Consider the following 19682-nt stretch of genomic DNA (forward strand, 5'->3'; position numbering starts at 1 on the left):
ACCATAAAAAAATGAAATCTCCACAGTTCTTCATCAATAAACTTCTATTCTTACTGAAATGTAAGGAGTCAGATTAGTTTATGCTTCTTTTAGTCCTTTCTTTTCTGCTTGACTTTGCAGTAAATTTCATGGAGATGTTATTTGCAGTATCATTTGTCTGGGAACTTAATAGTGGGTCATAGTGATCACTGATGGCAAAATTGACAGTTTCTTCTTGAGTAAAATGTAAATCAAAGATCAAGAATTTAAAGAGTTTTCATCATACTTTTGCCCAGAGACACGAATCCAGATTTACTACTGACTGAATATTGGAAACTCCTCCAGCTGAACTGTACCTATATGACCACTTGAGCAACTGTTTATAACAAAAAAATCACAGCTTTACAGTTTTTTGCGTAACAGTACTATTTACTAAAGCTCTAGTAACTATGTCTTTTCTAATCATCTCTTTATGCTTTTACTAAACTATTTCAGCAACATAAACGGAATTTATATGCCATGCCTTCACATGTATTACTCCCATGCTTGTTATTTAACATTATTTCCCGATATTGTACACAACAAAAATTTCCTGCAAAAGATATTTTATTCTCCTTCTTGCTGCTGGGAGATTGCTGACAGCAAGAAGAAAAACTGTTAATATTTTTCATAGAGTTAAACATAGAATTCCTTCTTTCAGATTTAAAACATTTTAAATGTGAGATTAAAAGCTGCTACAATAGGTTATGTAAAAACTGGCTTTTGTTTATAAAATGACAGAAAAGGCCTTAAGAACTATGGAGCTTTATGACTCATTCAGGGAGCAAGAGGTTAAGCATTCAACACACTACACTTTCAATTGTGTCCATCAAAGCAGCTAATGGAGAGGTTTTGGTAGGAATTGCTGTTTAAATGAAAACCTCAGAACTCACAGAACAACAATTAATTTTGTGTTGCATAAAATATGCATGAAATACGAACATATTACCTTCAAAGTACATTAGACTGTTCCTGCGCTTAACTTTTATCGGTTAAACCGGATTTTATTATCTGGTATTTAAAAGAACCTCACTTCTTACTCTATAGGATCTGATAAATACACTTGGAAAAGCATATCAACTATGCTTGTACTTACATTAGACAGATGGGCAAGTTCTATCTCCAGGAAAGAATCGGTAGTTCTGGGCTCAGGTCGTATAGTTACAACAATGATTTTTGAATTAACAACAGTAAAATTCCTGAGGAGAAAAAAAAAAAAAAATAAGTAAAAAAGTAAGATTTCAGTTAATATGAGGTTAAATGAGGCTTCTGGTATTTCATTTAAGGAAGTATGTCATGGGTATTTTCCATTACTTTAGCTGACAAATATTCAGGGAGAAAATATATTTGTTTGGAACTGGTGAAAACATTCACTCATTGCCAACCTTACTCAACACATTAAAGACTGAAGAGCAATAATGGTGGCAGAAGTGCCATTCCTTAAACTATGATTTACTAATTAGAAAGATGTATTGATGACACAAACATTCTGCCAATGTTTGAATGCATATCATTCGCTTCCCTCAACACAGACCGACTAGCTGTGTTTTATGAGACAGTCATTTTTCTTCCAAAGTGCTGTGTTGGACTTTTTTCTGACTGTTAACTGTAAAATTGTGAAGATAGATGAGTGCAATGGGAGATTCTACAGTTTTGTCAGTTCTGTGCTCATGAAAAAAAAACCTACCTGTTTCCAGTTTTTGAAAAACCACTGCATTTGCTATATGAGTGAGCAACTTTATCATCTAAGTGCTTTTAAAAATATAATCCATAGAAATCTCACCAAAACAAATGATTTTTTTTTCTCATATATGTGAGATTAGATTTGGTCTCATATTATTGTAGGAGGTTACTAAAATAATACTTTTCTTTTAAATTATATAATTCATAATCAGTCTCTCTTTCCATCACTACGTTTTGCATCTACCTTTCTAGGATAGACCTAGTATTGCCGAGGTTATGTCAATACAGGCATAAAGACATGTTGAAAGTATTTTCATGTGTGACATCCTTGCTTCAGATGACCTTGTCAGGCTTAGAACAACCACCAGTTATCAGCCTGACTGTTTCTCATGATCATTACCATTTTCCTTTGTATGTAGTGCTGCTTTCAACACTTTCTGGTGATTGCACAAAAAAAAACCCAAACATAAAGTCTCACAGAAAGATATATTCACAGATATATGTTATCAAAGAAACTAGGCAGTTTAGATGTAATTACAATAGAGAGTATAAATTTTCTTTTGTTATTTTTGTTGTTTACTTGATTATTTTCTCTAGGGAAATTGTATTTAGGAGAGGATTCCATTTTGCTGGATCACTGAAACAGAAATTGCCATGGTTACAGTAGTAGAAACTTAACTCAGCGGGCAATTTACTCAGCACAGGAAGGAAATTATTCTTCTGGGGCAAGGTTTGAATTCTAGTTTAATTTTACTCAGCCAATTCATATAACAGAAATATAATGGAAGTGGCTTTCTATTTTATTTAATTCCTATTTCTTCCATTTGGTTTTCACTTTAAAATCTCACACATTGTTGACAAAAACATACCTACTAGAATGCCATTAACATTCAGCAAACTTCCAGTGTGTTCTGCGGGGGGAGGGGGGGTAGTGGCTGTACCTTTATGTATACACAGTAGCTGAATATCTATAAATGTTCTGAAGTAAGACATAATTGTGTTCTTAAGAACGAAGCTCCAAATCAATACAATACTGATTAACAGATCAAGATGGGAGGAAGCAGAGCTTACTAGCTATTAAAAGATTTTGTCCATTTCGGAAATTCACATAATCTAGTGCAAATACTAATACTTCAGTATTTGATCACAGTCAGTCTTTGTGATAGAGAAATATCTCCTTCCTGTATCTAATTCTGGTACACTTCTGATGGTCATAGGGTGAGATACAAAAGAGTACGTGAGGTGCCTAGATTGTAACCTTGCTACCTCAATTTTACTTCAGCCTTTTTAAAACTCTACCAATCCACTTACATTCTCAAGAGCCCCTACCAGATTGTTTCACCAGAAAACAAATGTAACTGGCTATATCTCTGTGCAATGAAATCTGTGTCATTCATTGCTGCCCTGGGCTTGCTTGTATTTAACTGTTTATATAGTCCCTGGAAGAGTACAGTCTGGCAGGTATATTCTAAAGCCACATAGCATGTTAAGATGCCACTGAATTAAATATCAAAACATTGTAGTCATGAGAATTTCCTACGGTCGAATAAATATTTGAAGATTCAAGATGACAGAGTTTGTTAAAGGCTCAATAAGAGCTTCCAGAGCTGCTGTCCTGGTGTTTTTTCCAGTCTGAATTAATAGCTATTAATATAATAGGGTTACTTTGCTAAGCCTTTTTTCTACCTGGGTATACATCTTGAGTGCATTCTTTTATAGGAGTATACATATTGATTCTATGTGATATGACATTCAGGTTTTCTTTTCTTTTTAGAATTACTCTCTTGCTCAAGAAAAATGAACTTATGAATAAAGCATGTTGCTATCTCAAGACAACATGAAAGAAGTTATAGTTCAATGAGTGAATGTGGTATATATTACAGAAAAATTACGTATGCTATAGCAGTAATGCAATGCAGGAAAAGCCCATCTGAGGTACTACATCCTCAGTCTAAGAAAGCTGACCTAAGGAAGTTTAAGGGTCTTTTTGGCTGTACAGCATCTGAAGGAGGGTGTTAGGATATTGGGAAAGAGAACATTTCAGTGCAGGAAATTATAGCAGAAAAAGTACAATGGTTGTTTAAGTGATGTGAAAAAAAGCTTGCTGTAGTAAAATCAATGATCCTTTGTTATTATTTTTCAAAGGAAAAAACTATCTTAGAATATGGCAATATGCAATGTATTACTTCAGAGTGCTCACAGAGGAATAGTATATAATATCTTTTAGATGAGTGTTATACTGAGAATCAATATTCTGTGAACCTAAAATAACATAAACGTGCTCACAGATGCAAAAACTATTGAAATAATATTCATTCCATAGTGCTCAAAATATTCAGTATTTCAATATCTAATTTTTAAAAATCCACATGACATTATAAGAGCAGCACACTGCAGCATATTATATTAAGAAATAGAATTAGACGAAGTTTATTTACTTGTGCATGGAAAAAAACCCTACAATTACTTTATTTATATAAGGAAGAATAAATTACTTTCCTCTAACCTCTTGTTTAAACCATACTGTCAAAATTATTTTAATATTATACGTGTACCACTAGGATTAAACACATTGTCCAAAAATTTCCATAATAATGAAATTGCCAAGTTCTCATCTCACACTGTGTTTACAAGGCTTACTTTTAATGGACTCTATGCTGGTAAAAACAAGAGAAATCAAGCCCAACTGGTAAAATGTAGCTAATTTTAGAGTTTGTGAAATATATTGTGTAGGCTGTCCTAGATAATGAAATCCTCATTTTACTCACAGAACACCTGTGATGTACCAGATGGGGATTCCGTGGTTAGGTGCTTTGACAGATTTTCTCAAAAGATATACTGAGATTTTTTTTAATCTATTGGTTTATTTTAAACAAAGAAGTTCCTTGGAATGAAGCAGAAGCTTCCATACCTTCTAGTGCTGATATTGAGGGAAGTATCGGAATGTGTGTTACCATTGTTCTTCTGAGAACTACAATCACATATTTACTTTACTCTCACTTTAATCTCTGTAAAGCCAGGGACTAAAATCACATAGGAATTGGTAGATTTTTCTAGATATTTTACTACAGCCAGTAAAAATCACCTCTTTTACCAGGTTGTTAAGATGTAAATAATGTGGCCTTTGAACTCAAACATGATCTGATTTTACTGATTTTACCTTGGTTTATTGTTTTGTTTATCGTTATTCCCATCACTAACATATTTTGTCAACTGTCATTTTATTTAGAACAGCACCACATAAGATACTTACCCAGACTGTTTTTTTAATTCCTGCATTGTGCATAGCTACCGCACTTCTAGGCATCATTTAAAAACTAAACAATGTTGCCTGCCTTCGCATTCTACAGTGTTTGCTTCATACACAACGCTACTGAGGTAAAGCATTTCACTATGTTCATCAATAATATGGTTATCATGATACTGTTTATTACAGTAAAATAAGATTAGTACAAATTGTAATTAATATAAACCCATGTAAGACAGTTTTTCAATGCAAAATGTAAGGAAACACAAATAAAACTTTTCCCAACTCAGTGGGATATACAGAAACCTTCACTTCATTCATGTCCCTGAATGACTGTAAAATGATAAACCACCCCACTGCATTTCTAATTTTTGAAGAATATAATAGCTCAACTAATACAGCACTAACCAGAGTTGCAGCTTTCTTCTAATTTAGAACTTCATCTGAATGAACATTTAAAATTGTTTGAATGCATAAAAATGTATTCAAAAGCAGTTAATAAAGAATCATAGAATGGTTAGGTTTGGAAAGAACCTTAAGATCGTCTAGTTCCAACACCCCTACCATGGGCAGGGACACCTCCCACGGGACCAGGTTGCTCAAAGTCCCATCCAACTTGGCCTTGAACACTTCCAGGGGTGGGGTATCCACTGGTAATCTGTTCCAATCTCTAACCACCCTCACAGTAAAAATTTCATCCTTATATCCAATCTAAATCTCCCCTGTTTAAGTGTGAAGCCATTACTCCTTTTCCTATCACTACAGTCACTAGTGACATAGACAGTGGGATCAAGTTCATCCTCAGCAAATTTGCAGAGGACACCAACCTCGGTGCTGTAGTTGATACACTGGAGTGAAGAGGTACCATCCAGAGGGACCTTGACAGACTTGAGGAGGGATCTGGACTTCTTAAATTTCAAGAAGGTCAACTGCAAAGTTGAAGCAATCCCTAATATCAATATAGGCTAGGGGATAAAGAGATTGGATTGACAACAGCCCTGTGGAGATGGACTTGAGAACCCTGAAAAGTTGGCATGAGCTGTCAGTGTGCACTTGCAGCTGAGACGGCCAACCATATCTTGGGTTGCATCAAAAGAAGTGTACCAAGGATATCTAGGGAGGTGATTCTCCCCCTCTACTCTGCTTTTGTAAGATCCCACTTGGAGAACTGCATCCAGCTCTGGAGTCATCGACACAGGAAAGACATGGAACTGTTGGAATGGGTCCAAAAGGAGGGCCACAGAAATGATCAGAGGCTGAGAGAGTTGCTCAGACTGGAGAAGAGAAAGCTGCAGGAAGGCGTTATTGCAGACTTTCAACATATAAAGGGGTCTTATAAGAAAGATAGAGATTTTTTACCAAGCCCTGTAATAACAGGACAAGTTGCAATGGTTTTAAACTGAAAGAAGGTAGATTTAGATCAGTTACAAGGAAGACATTTTTTACAGGGAGGGTGGTGACACCCTGGCACAGATTGCCCAGAAAAGCTGTGGATGTCCCATCCCTGGAAGTGTTCAAGGTCAGGCTGGATGTGACTTTAAGCAACCTGGTCTAGTGGAGGGTGTCCTTGCCCATGGCAGGGGGGATGGAACTAGGCGATCTTTGAAAGTCCTTTTCCACTCAAACTGGTCAATGATTCTATAAAAACCGTTTAAAATTGTGCCACCTTTGCTATTTTAAAGGCATGAGATCAAATTTTCAGTATTACTGCCATAAGGAAAGAAATCCAACATTACACATTTCCTGAGGAGGTAAGAAATGTAAGCTGTACAAGTTTCAATATAACATCATTATAAGTATTAAAGAAATGCAGGGAATTACTGAGGAGTTGTAATCTAAATAAAGAGGATAGAGGTACCTGAGAATAAGTGTTATACTTTTATATCACAGATTAATAATGACTTTTATTCCTTATTCACATACATCCTTTTCTTGGGCATCTAAGAATTGGATTCAAATAATATTGAACATCTTCAGAGGCAAAGTGGGATATCCTAGTATTTGAATTTCTAAAGACTTTATTTGTGAATAAGTATACATATATTTTTAGACCATTCTGCTTCAGAAGCTCATAAAACCTGCCTGTGAACTGAATTGCCCAGTAAAATAGCCAAATTTGTGGTGCAAATCAGTAACCAGCTGAAAGTAGAACAGATTAAAACAAAGCATCTGCAAACTGAGATGCACTTTCTCATAGTCCATTGCACTTAAGGTGCTGTGCTTTTATGTCCCTGTTCTGCCCCTACTCCTGCTACTTAGGATGCTATTGATTTTAGGGAAAATCTAGTAAGTAAGCCACAAATTTCACTCTCCTAATGGATGAAATAAACAGCCTAAAAGACTTTTCATATAAGCAAATATACAGCATTCAAGGTTCACACTTGTTTTCTGTAATTTGAAGCTGTTGACCTGTGAGAGCTGAAAAGGCATGATCATCACCTGTCCATTACAACATTAAGATCTGAAAGCACACAGCCACCTCAGTGGTCTCCAAGGACTGGCAGATTAGCTCTAAGATCTGCCAAAAAAGACTGACTACAATAGTGTCCTGGGTAAACCATGACAAATAACCATTTGGCTCTGTTTCTTTGAATAGAGGAGAAAAGAACTAAAAAATACCTGTCACAAACATCCCTTCCTGGCAAATTTCAGAAAGTGCCACAACAAATGGAAAGGGCTTAGTGACATTCAGAAGTGGATCGTGCCTTAAGCATAGATGGCTCTCAACAGCACTTCCCAGTCTTCCGGGTGTCCTGCCAGGACAGCACTGCTCAAGTTGTGCTCTCAGACAGATTTCTGTTCCCAGCATTGCAGCTACTCATTTTAAAGTGCATTGAACTTTACTGGGAAGTGGTTTTTGTTTGTTTTGTTTGTTTCATTGTTTGTTTTCTTAGGACTGAGTTGTTGCAGAATGACTCTAAGAGCAGAACCATAGAGTTCTGGAGGACTGTGCAAGCAAGGCAGGGGGTGGCCTCCACAGGTGGCCGGAGACCGGACCTGGGAGGAGAATGTGGAGGAAGCTGTGGGGGGCTAACCAATACTGTTGTGCCAAGAAGGAGTGGCTGAATACCACTCCTATATATGTGTGAACTGCGTCACAAATAAGGGAGAAGTTGCTTATCACCCACATTGGGTTGGCCTGTCTGCTTCTCCTCGCCGCTTACAAATGGCGCCTGAACAGGGACATGGATTTGAGGAGTTTGTTGGAATGTGTTGTATGAGTCTCTGATTATGCTAATTCGATGTACCCACAGCTGAGAACCCTGGCTCAGCTTACCCAGCAATAGTAAATGAGCAGTATTCTAAGAATAATTAGATGGTTGTTTTCACGGGGCATTACAGGTTGAGTCAAACACTGCTTAAAAGTATTGCACTTATGTATCATTGTTAGGTTAATCATTGTAGCTATTAGACTTGTTTATAGTTGTGTGATACAACAGGTGAACAGAATAACCCACAATGCCTTGCTTGCACAAAGAAAAAGGGGGGAATTGTTGCAGAATGACTCTAAGAGCAGGACCATAGAGTTCTGGAGGACTGTGCAAGCAAGGCAGGGGGTGGCCCCCACAGGTGGCCGGAGACCGGACCTGGGAGGAGAATGTGGAGGAAGCTGTGGGGGGCTAACCAATACTGTTGTGCCAAGGAGGAGTGGCTGAATACCACTCCTATATATGTGTGAACTGCGTCACAAATAAGGTAGAAGTTGCTTATCACCCATATTGGGTTGGCCTGTCTGCTTCTCCTCGCCGCTTACACTGAGTCTTTTTTGTTTTCCAATGAATTTTGGCAAACCCCTGTTTTGTAGCATCCTTTGTTTCAAATCCTGATGTTCTGGTTAAACAGAGTAGAGAAAGGTGATTTGGTGGTTTCCTGATTACCACCCTTTCTAATTATTGTGAATTCATTAGCAGCTATTGTGACATAATCTGCGCCCATTTCTTTTACCATAAAAGGACATTAGTAGACCGGTGGTGCATATATTGCATGTTATTGCTAACGTGAAATAAGATAGTATTAATGGATTATGAAATGATCTTATTTGAGAAGAGGTGGTGAAGTGTTTATTTCCAAATTTTCTGTTTTCAAGTACAGACAGGAAAAAGTGAAACAAGATACCTGGCTATTTCTTTATGCATGTGTATGGCCCTCATAACTGACATACCACGGCTGTTTAGGCACATGCATATCTTGTTTCTAAAATCAGTCCTCTCAACAGCTCTGCTGTGGCTTCTGAATAGAACTTGCACTGAAAACATACTTGTAAAACTACTACTAGAGACATCTGTAGATGTAGGTTGATAACTAAAGTTGTCTGCACACTTTAGATCACTTTACTAATTGGACAAACAATAGTTTGAAGCACAAATGTAAATAGTCTGAGCATTAATGCACATCAGTGGGCATACTTTTAACCAAGTATTTCTGTAATTAGGCTTAATATAGACTACATAAAATATAAACTAAGCTAATTTGATAAAAAGGCTATTTTTATCATAAAAATGACCAAGCATGCAGGAAAGAAAAAAAATATTAACTAACAGAAAAACAAAATAAATCAAACAATACCAATACAAGCAGACTTAGTTGTCTGCTTTCAACACAACATGTAGTGTGGCTATGATTCCAAAATATTTTAATTCATATTGTATTTATGAAATTTCTTACCTCAAAGTGGGCAAAATGAGTTCTAAATTTTTGTATAGCACTGCTCCAAGTACAAATACAGTTGATTCATCTAGTTCTGGGAAGAGTAAGGAAGAAAAGATTTTTAAACTCTCTTTTCCAAGCCTTCATTAGCATAAAAAACTGTCAAGACCATTTATCTTTCTAATAGGAATTTTATTTTAAATAAACCATTCTCATTCTGAATTCTATTCTGGACATCTGTCATAAAGATGTAAGTGTCAGGAATATATCAAAAGAGTTAGACCACTGAAACCAAAATTTTCTGAAAATCCATAACTCTGTACTGAAGTCCACGTGAGTTCATTTACCTTTATAATTAAGTATTCTTCAAGACTGTCTTTAGAGTTTAATGCCTAGCAAGTAAATTCTCTAATGTCAGATATCTGCACTGCAAGAGTATTTGTAAGTTGTATCTGAAATAAGGGTTAATTTGCCTGATGAGCATCCTTTAGTAGAAGTTAGGTGACCTTTTGGTCTGCTGCAGAGAAGCACCTTCAGGGGGCTCAGCAGAGCTGCACTTCAGGTCACCTCATGCCATCATAGTTACATTCTTGTGCACAAGATTTCTTTTGAAGATCGACAAAATTACTTCTGTATCATACAGGAGTCCTATGAGACAAAGATTTTGAGCTCCCTTGTTAAAGCTAACAGAAAAATAACACGTTGACATGCTTTTTTACCTGTTGACATAGGGGTGAAGATATTTTTTGGAATGACAACCCTGTCTTCTGAGTTTCGTGCCCAATCAACCATTCCTTTTCTTCCTTTCATGGGGAAATTGATGTCGGTTAAAACAGATGCAGCAGGAAGCTTCTGAATGCTAGCCACTAGTAAGAGAAATTACAGAATGAAATGAAATTGTGTTGCATGCTTTAAATAATCATATGATGATAACAGTACAGCAACAACAAAAATGTTTAATAATACATTTGAAGTAAACCAGGAATTTACAGGACACTAACTAAGAGAAAGTGTAGTCTTCTCTTTATTATGCAGTTCAACTACAGATTAATTGTGTGGCATTAACTCTATCATTTGTCAGCCAGATTCTGATCAAGTTTCTTAACAGGGATTACTGAATATTCTGTCTTATACCTGGAAATTTGGACATAAGAAGACATCATTGTATGTTCAGAGCAAATTTTAAAATGATCAAATGTGACAACGAAAGGAAGAGGATGCTGCAAATTGCTTTGGGAATCATAACTGCTAGATGCAGACTAATGAAGCAATAACAGAGCTTTTATCCGCTATACAGGCACGATTTCAAGATAGGCCCATTAAGGAGATTCACATATTAAAAGACCTCATTGTTTCCATGCAAATGAGAGTAATGTGGAATAGCACTTGATTTCTTTTCCTTGAAGAATAATCCCCATTCTGAATTCTTAATTATATTTTTTCCACCCAAAAAAGCCGCAAACAACCAAGCCCCAAACAACCAAGCCCCAAACAACATCACTAGTATCTCTGTAATAGATATAGAAAGACAGAAGTAGGTATCAAATCTAAGAATACGCAGTTTGGAATTTTGTTTACCTCCTCTCATTTTCTCTCTGTTTTCTAACTCAACTATTATCAGGAAATAAGTTTCAGCTTTGCTGTAAAAATCTAAGTATGACTCCATGGCAACACTGTCAGTGTCTACTAAGACTAAACTTGTAATGAACTGACAGGGCTGTCAGTGTTTACATACACTCAGAGAGATGACAAACAACACATCTGAAGCACTAGCTCTGTTCTTAATATAAGCCATGTTGATAGCTATTTCCTGCACAATGCTCTTCCTAATCAATTTATGAAGAGGCTAATGTAGTTGGAAGATTTTGAACATTAGGACTATACTTTGATCTGCTTAATGATTCCACTGCAAGGACTCTGCAAGGGGGTTAAATATAAAGACAATGGGGGACAGCTGTAAAATCAATCAGAACAGCAAAATTAAAGTAGAAAACCATTATGTATCTCATCAGTGAATTTTATTTGAAAGGAAACTGTAATTCAAATCTAAGAGAAAAGGAAAATTAAGAGGTTAACAATGTTAACTCTACAAATGTATTCTTTGATAACTGACTTTTAGTTGCAAATTAGACTGGTTATGTATTATAGAATCACATTAGTGAGGTGGTACTTCAGGTTATTTCAGGCATTCCATTACACAGCTATCATCAGGACTTCACAATGCTAGTTCTAAGCCCCTTTGGGATGGAACTGGCAAATACATTCCCAGGCCTAAAGGAATGATAAGTCTTGTGAGTTTTCAGGTAGTGTGTGTAGGGGGAAGAGTTCAGGTGTTTCAAAATTACTGGGGCGTAAGATGAATTGTGTGTTTTCACACGTAATCAATGGTTACACAGAATATATTAACAGCGTAAAAATGGATTTTTTTCCCATAGCTTTTAAAATGTAAGAATAATTTTATTTTACTTACTTGTCACATAAAATTAAACCCACAATTATTCAGTTTTTAGAATTAAATATAGCCTTTATAAGACAGTATTGTTTATTTTTATTTACACAATATGTGTCTGTCTATCTAATTAGCTAGTAGAGCCTTAATATTTCATTCATCTTTCAGATGACAGTTCCCTTTGCTGAAATAGGAAATCAGCGTTATTCAAAAGAATTCACTATCCAAAACAGAAAAACACTGGATAAATAGTGAAGGTCTAGGATACTATGTCTCCACATTATGCCTGTCTCTGTATTTTAAATTGGACCATTCAGCACGGTATCTAAGAAGGACTTAGAACCAAAGATTCCAAACTATTTGTTAATTTATGTGATGAATAGCACAAAACCTAAACATAACCTAAACATAAACCTAAAACCTAGCACATAACCTAAACATCTTTGTTCTTTTTCAACATTTTTGTTGGTGACATGGACAGTGGGATTGAGCGCGCCCTCAGCAAGTTTGCCGATCACACCAAGCTGTGTGGTTTGGTTTATACCCTGGAGGGAAGGAATGCCATCCAGAGGGACCTTGACACACTTGTGAGGTGGGCTTATGCCAGCCTCATGAAGTTTAACCATAAGAAGTGCAAGGTTCTACACCTGGGTCGGAGCAATCCCAGGCAGAGCTACAGGTTGGGCAGAGATACAGAGCAGCCCTGCGGAGAAGGACTTGGGGGTGTTGGTTGATGAGAAAATGAACATGAGCGGGCTTTAGTTTGCGCTCACAGCCCAGAAAGCCAACCGTATCCTGGGCTGCATCAAAAGGAGCGCGACCAGCAGGTCGAAGGAGGTGATCCTGCCCCTTTACTCTGCTCTCGTGAGACCTCACTTGAAGTATTGTGTGCAGTTCTGGTGTCCTCAACATAAAAAAGACATGGAACTGTTGGAACAAGTCCAGAAGAGGGCCACGAGGATGATCAGGGGACTGGAGCACCTCCTGTATGAAGATAGGCTGAGAAAGTTGGGGCTGGAGAAAAGAAGGCTGCGTGGAGACCTCATAGCAGCCTTCCAGTATCTGAAGGGGGCCTATAGGGATGCTGGAGAGGGACTCTTCCTTAGGGACTGTAGTGATAGGACAAGGTGTAACGGGTTCAAACTTAAATAGGGGAAGTTTAGGTTGGATGCAAGGGAGAAGTTCTTTACTGCAAGGGTAGTGAGGCACTGGAATGGGTTGCCCAAGGAAGCTGTCAATGCTCCATCCCTGGCAATGTTCAAGACCAGTTTGGACAGAGACTTGGGTAACATGGTTTAGTGTGAGGTATCCCTGCCCTTGGCAGGGGGGTTGGAACTAGATGATCTTAAGGTTCTTTCCAACCCTAACTATTCTATGTTTCTATGATTCTATAAAACCTAAACATTTGGCTTACGGCTTATATGCAGGAAAGATATTTATATTCAGTTTATGGTTGGACTCAATGATCTCAAAGGTAATTTCCAACCTAAACGATTCGATGTTCCTATAAATTCCCAGTCATGGTTCATACAAGTTTTTCTTCTACTCACAATCAAATGGAAGTGTCTTTATTTAATTTCACAGAATATGCAACCTTAACATCCTGGAGACTTTGGATCTCTGCATAGACAGAGACAGTGCACAGCCCACATAAACCAATAACTGAAACGGATTTGTTAAAATGTCCTGCCAAGTCTGCCTCTTACTGATCCACACAGATTATTATATCCCTTTTTAGCCACTTCATTGAATGATTCCAAGAGGATGTCACTACTAATTTCCAGCATGGCACTGATGTTTGAAAGTATAAGATAATTTAATGGAATCTGACTGGAGGCAACTAGTTGAGTCTTTCAAAATGGGCATGTGGATACATGAATCAGCTCCCATCTCTTCACCTTTTCAGTGCCACTGTGAATTGTATTTTATCTTTTTAAAGAAGTTATTATATAAAATATTGCTCTACAACTAATTTTAATGAAATCTTAGAGCATGACCAGCTGTATCTCCATGGTGAAATGTGGCTTTACTAGTTTTTAACTCAGTTTTAGTCTGCAGCATGAAATAATTATTTATTATGAGCAGGAAAATCAACAGGCCTGTTAGAGGGGAATGTATAATTCAGGTGCTGGGTCAGAAACACAGATTTTTTTCACACATCAGAAATTAAAATTTAGGCTTCTTATAAATATATAATAAGACAGAATGGCATGTCATTCACTTTGTACTTTGTTGTATTATTTTAACATTAGGCTTGCATTAGAAAACAACGCTCCAAATAGGGGAACCAAAAGTTTTGCTTGTTTATGCACACACAGAAGTTGTATAATATTGCAGAAACAGTTAATGGAAATATTAATGAGACTGTAAGTGGAAAAAAAAAGATGAAAAAAGAGAAGAAAAACTAAAATGAAAATTATGTCAAAGGAAGTTGAAAAAAATCGCCATGTGTCATTTTAAATCAAGGGACCTTAAAACTTCCCATATACACCAGACAAAGCATGTCTTACTGTCTTAGATAAAAAACTTATTTGAGTTACTGCTGTAATATATTACTCTGTTTTAATCTAACTTGGACTTTTTATGCGGAAGACGTGATAGTGACAAACACCCAGCTTGGTTACTCCTCAGATCATTCTTACAGGTTGCACATACCCTGCGGTAGATAAAATTAATCAAAACTTTTCCAATATGAAAAATTCTTATGCTTATTTTTATTTACTTGCATTAAGGGAATTCCTATAATATTCCAGACATTGGAAAAAATAAAATAAAATAGAGCTTGCATTAATTTGGAAAAAGTATTTGGTTTTGACTTAACCTGCGTGAAACAAAAATGTAAAAGCCACCCAGCAGGCTTATGGCATGAAAAAACTTTAGAAATAGGAAGTCTGAATGTAGGGAAATATATTTAGAGTGCAGAATACGTTGTGTTCTTTTATTCTCTGGGCAGCCTCTCTTGTTGTGGTTCCTATATTCTTTTAATTACAATTTTAATGAGATTCCCAAAAGTTTAAACTTGCTGGAACACAGAAGAAAAGGTCCTTATTTTTTAGAATGATTCAAGCATTCTTTTGATGCACATTGCTACAAATTGCAAGGCAATGCTTCAGTTACACATGAGAATACATACATATTTGATGACTCCATAATAATTATTGATCCAGAAAAACCTATTTAAGTAGTGTAGTTTAATAAATATAGTGATTGCTTTGACCTCTAGTGGATCCATTTTAATATCCTTTACAAATACATCTCATTTTCCCTTTATTTCATTTTCATGCAGCAATTGCAGACAACCTGTTCAGTACTGCTTTGTTGAAAATTTCAGAATTGGCAACTACTAACTGTTCTTACGTACAGAGTAAAATAAATCATCTTTGGAATTATCTCTAAACTCATAGAAATGGAGAATTTTCCATGACTATTCAAATAAGCTGATTGCACACCATAATATGTGAATGATATCTAAGCAGTTTATTTGGAGCAGCAGAAATGTGGTTAATTTATGTATCAAAAAAGTTCTGAGGGAAATAAAAACTGCATAGTTCTTGTGTGGTAGCCTTTGTAGACCATGACCTACAATAGAAAAACTGAAATGTATTACCATGATCACCATAACCCTGCATGAGGTATTAGCTGGTTAGAGCAACTTCCAGTAGCTCTCTGACCAACCTGGGTTGCTAAATAAAAAAAAAAAAAAAAAAAAAAAAAAAAAAAAAAAAAAAAAAAAATTAAAGAAGTGGCATGAATCATCTTCCCCTTCTCTTTACTACCCACCCATGAGCCTCCCATGTTCAACCGGTTCAACAAAAACTGGTAACACTTCAGAATCAGCCCTTTGAATAATATTTATCACTTTAAAACAGGAAATCAGATTCACTGAAAGGCATGACAAAAAAAATGACTACGTTTGCTCATGAGATGAATACAACTTCAGGTCTCACAGTAGAGATTTAAGTTTCAAAATTATAACACAAGCCAAATTAAACAGTTGATCTCCTTCCTTATCAAAGACTGAACCAAAACTTTTAGAAAAGATGCTCAAAATCTGAGTCTGAATTCTATAGCATTCATGTATTTACAAAAGAGGCACAACACTAGTTTTGAATCTCCTGTCTCATAAGTGGCAACATTCTGGGTTTGTTACCATCACAGTAACTATGTTGATGCCTAATTTACAATTATTTATGACACAGATGAATGGGAATTAATTGTTTTAAAAGGCATCAGTGCCTTGACTGAATTGGAAAACCAGATACAGAAATTTATGGGACTAGCATAAGGTGTCAACTTCTGTTTAACCCTCCCTGTCAGAGCAATAAATTAGAACTCTGAATTTGCATTTCAGTGAACAGACAAAAGAGAATTGGTATGCATCAGTTGCTCTTTTCCTGTCCTATTTTGACTTGCCCATTGACAGCATACTAGATAGGGTGGTGACTGTTAGGGTGGTGAGGCACCAGAATGGGTTGCCCAGGGAAGTTGTGAATGCCCCATCCCTGATGGTGTTCAAGGCCAGGTTGGACAGAGCCTTGGGTGGCATGGTTCAGTGGGAGATGTCCCTGCCCATGGCAGGGGGGTTGGAACTAGATGATCTTAAGGTCCTTTCCAACCCTAACTATTCTATGTTTCTATGATTCTCTATATACTATTCAGCATCTAGTAAACTTGAGTTAACCACACAACAGTTTTGATATTTCAGACAGTGGATATTATAATGCTCTACTAGAACAGCTACTGTTAAATTTATTTCTGGGTAAAATAGTGATGATTAGAATTGCCATAGTCAAGGATATCTTCAGAATAAAGAATATGGGAAGAATTTTATTAAAATTCAGAATACTAAATATTTCTGCAAACATCTTTTTTAAGAACACCCATTTAGAATCACATTTATACAATACAGAATTATTCAATCAATCCTAAATGTAAAACCTTTGGTTTTATCACAGAATAAATAAGTTCATTCAGTTCAGCTTATGTTCAATACACAGGGAAAAAAGTCTTGCCTGACTCATCATAGAAAAACCACATAAACATATTGGAGATGATACTCAGATTTGCTCTAGCCACTTCAAAGACAAACTGCAATAAACACAAATGGTGAAACCCTCTTTTCAAGCAGACCATTTTGTGGATCTCTAGATTTGCTACAGAACTCTGCATCTATCTGAACAGGCCTTTAAAATCCTCTCAGTACAAAGATAAATCCACCTCTTACCATCCACAAGATTATGTATAACAGAAGGACTGTGGTGAAGTGGCATCCTCTTATATGAACATAGGAAGGTAGTTTTCCCTCTAGTAAATAATACACATCACCCCACAGTTAGCCAACAGCAAACAATGGTCAAAACGCCCCTACTAATTCTTATGACAGATGTACTACTTCTTATGAATTTCAACACAGAGATTATGTTTTCTTAAATTAGAACCTTGTTAGCCTGCTTCTTCACCGGCAGACAAGAAAGGGATGTTCCTATAACCCTTCTGTGCCCTTGCATCCCTGAAGTTCATCAGCCCATAGGAGCTGCCCTCTGACTGTTCAAGCTTTGGGCAGCAAGACACACTACTGATGTAGGCAGAAGTAGAAGTAGACATTTCATAGATATTTTAACTAGTCAGGAATGAAATATGCATGAGTCCTCCATTTAGTATCAAGCAAACTTTGCCTTAAATGGGCTTGCTGTTTGAAGAATAAGAGTAATGCTTTAGGTTAATCAAGCTACCTTAACAGGGATGCCTGATTATTTCCCTTCTGCATTCCATAGGCAATGGAATAGCTAAGAGAGATACCCGTCACCCTTTTTGTTGTAAAATAGTACATTTATCTGTGATAAGCACCTTAGGGAATTAGTGAACTAATTTGTATTTTAAGCTTGCAAGCCACTGCAGTTCTTTAAATGATATAAAGAATAAGTATACACACAAGCAGTCACATAACTGCATGATGTCTGAATATGCCCCCAAAAGCCTGTAACAAGTCCCAGGTTTATGATACCATACCAATAATATGACCAGTACAATATTTAGAATGAGTTAGAAATCAGCATGGCTTCAGGCAATTATCAGGATGCATTTAATAAACACTCAGATCTTTTCTGCTACTTACATAAGTTTTAAAAAAATAAACTCACATGCAGCAGGCAAGAGTTTCCCTTTGATTTTCTGCACTCTTGTTGGTCAGTACCAAATTCTGTATTTAAGGAATAACTCAGGAATATATTGATTATGCAGACTCATGAAACATCGCATATGCTTATACATTCTCATGAGTGGTTCCTTATTGTACATTCATTATAATAAAAAATCTAAGTGATAAAACAGATTAAGCATAGGATTACAATTCTTTTTTTTCCCAAATCTTTCCTTGTTCCAGACATGGAAATAAAAATGTAAAATAAAGCATTAAAGCATTAAGAATTGTTGTTATGGACAATAAAATCTTTCGTAAAAAAAAAAACAAAAACAACAAAAAAGATTATGGAAGCTACTAAAGTTTATTCCTTGAGAAATAGTTTGTGTACAGAAATGCATTATATGATATAATCATATATTTGTTTCATGTTCTATACTCTATTTCTGTATGTGTCACTAGGTGAAAAAAATATAATAATCTCAGCATTTTTATAATTTTTAGTCATTGTTACTCTTACAATTAATGCATACTGAAGATGAATATGGCTATTTGCAGCTCTCCAATGTGGAACATGAACAAAATCACTTTTAAATTTTAAAATCTGATGCACAATTTTGAAGAAAACTCAACTAAACTAGTGAAAAGGTGAACAATCCTTCTATGAGAAGTCAGAAGAAGATGTGGTCTCATGATGAATGGAATGCTTCCTGAAATACATAGTTATTCAGAAAAATGCTTTAAATAAAACATGGTAGGAAGACGTATTTCAATAACTAGAAGACAACTCCATCTTCTAGGAGTTATACTGACGAAGTCATGGAGAGCCAAAGAGACCCAGAGCCTCATCCAAGGTACTCTGTGTTTCTGAAACAGCTTTATTTTTTTCCATTCCTTTTTATTATTATTGCTGCGCATTCATACTAATAAAACTAAGGTCTCCTTTAACAACTCTTGCCTTGTCACAAAGCCCTTCTCAAGGAAAAGAAAGACTAAGCATAAAGCAAGACGGAAGATGGAGGCTGATGCAGAAGATAGAATGAGCTGGCATTTAACTGCATGAGGTTTAATGTTATTGACATAAACGTGAAAACCATGATAATACTGAGGGGTCAAGGGCACCTGCAGCACTAATTTAGATTGACTGCACAGGGAAGGCACTGAAACCAAGCATTTTCTAATCACTAAGGTGACTGGAGAAAGTGTCTTTGCTGGTGATTTTAACTGATAGCTAAAGAAAAAGAGTGAGAGTGAAGATAATGTTAAGATAGTGAGCTCAGAAGGTGGGGATGGTGATGAAGCTGTCATCAGAATAAGAGAAAGAAGAAAAACTGACAGAAATTGCTCATTTCTATATTTATTTATCAGGCTTACTGCTGATCAGATATCCACTAAGAACTATTAAAAAGTAGAGGCAGAATAATTGCTTCCCAGAAGTAGTAAATTGAAGCAAAGGCAAGATGGCCATTGTATTACCTGTAGGGAAATGACAACTAAAT

The 19682-nt window shown here is 36.3% G+C and overlaps 1 protein-coding gene across 8 annotated transcripts in view; it reads right to left on the reverse strand.

Annotated features, from left to right (window-relative positions):
• ADGRB3 (adhesion G protein-coupled receptor B3) overlaps positions 1-19682 on the reverse strand; it is a 469027-nt gene that overhangs the window by 188846 nt on the left and 260499 nt on the right. For all 8 annotated transcript variants that reach the window (XM_061460537.1, XM_061460535.1, XM_061460541.1 and 5 more), the window contains 3 exons: positions 10315-10461; positions 9614-9689; positions 1115-1217 (listed from right to left, as the gene is read on the reverse strand). In XM_061460537.1, coding sequence (XP_061316521.1) covers positions 1115-1217; positions 9614-9689; positions 10315-10461 — 326 coding nt within the window. The remainder of the gene's footprint in view (positions 1-1114; positions 1218-9613; positions 9690-10314; positions 10462-19682) is intronic.

This window comes from Pezoporus flaviventris, unplaced genomic scaffold (assembly GCF_033815535.1).
Source record: "Pezoporus flaviventris isolate CSIRO_AGI_PZ_B2104156 unplaced genomic scaffold, CSIRO_AGI_Pfla_v1 ptg000031l, whole genome shotgun sequence".
In the NCBI taxonomy this organism is placed as follows: Eukaryota; Metazoa; Chordata; class Aves; order Psittaciformes; family Psittacidae; genus Pezoporus; species Pezoporus flaviventris.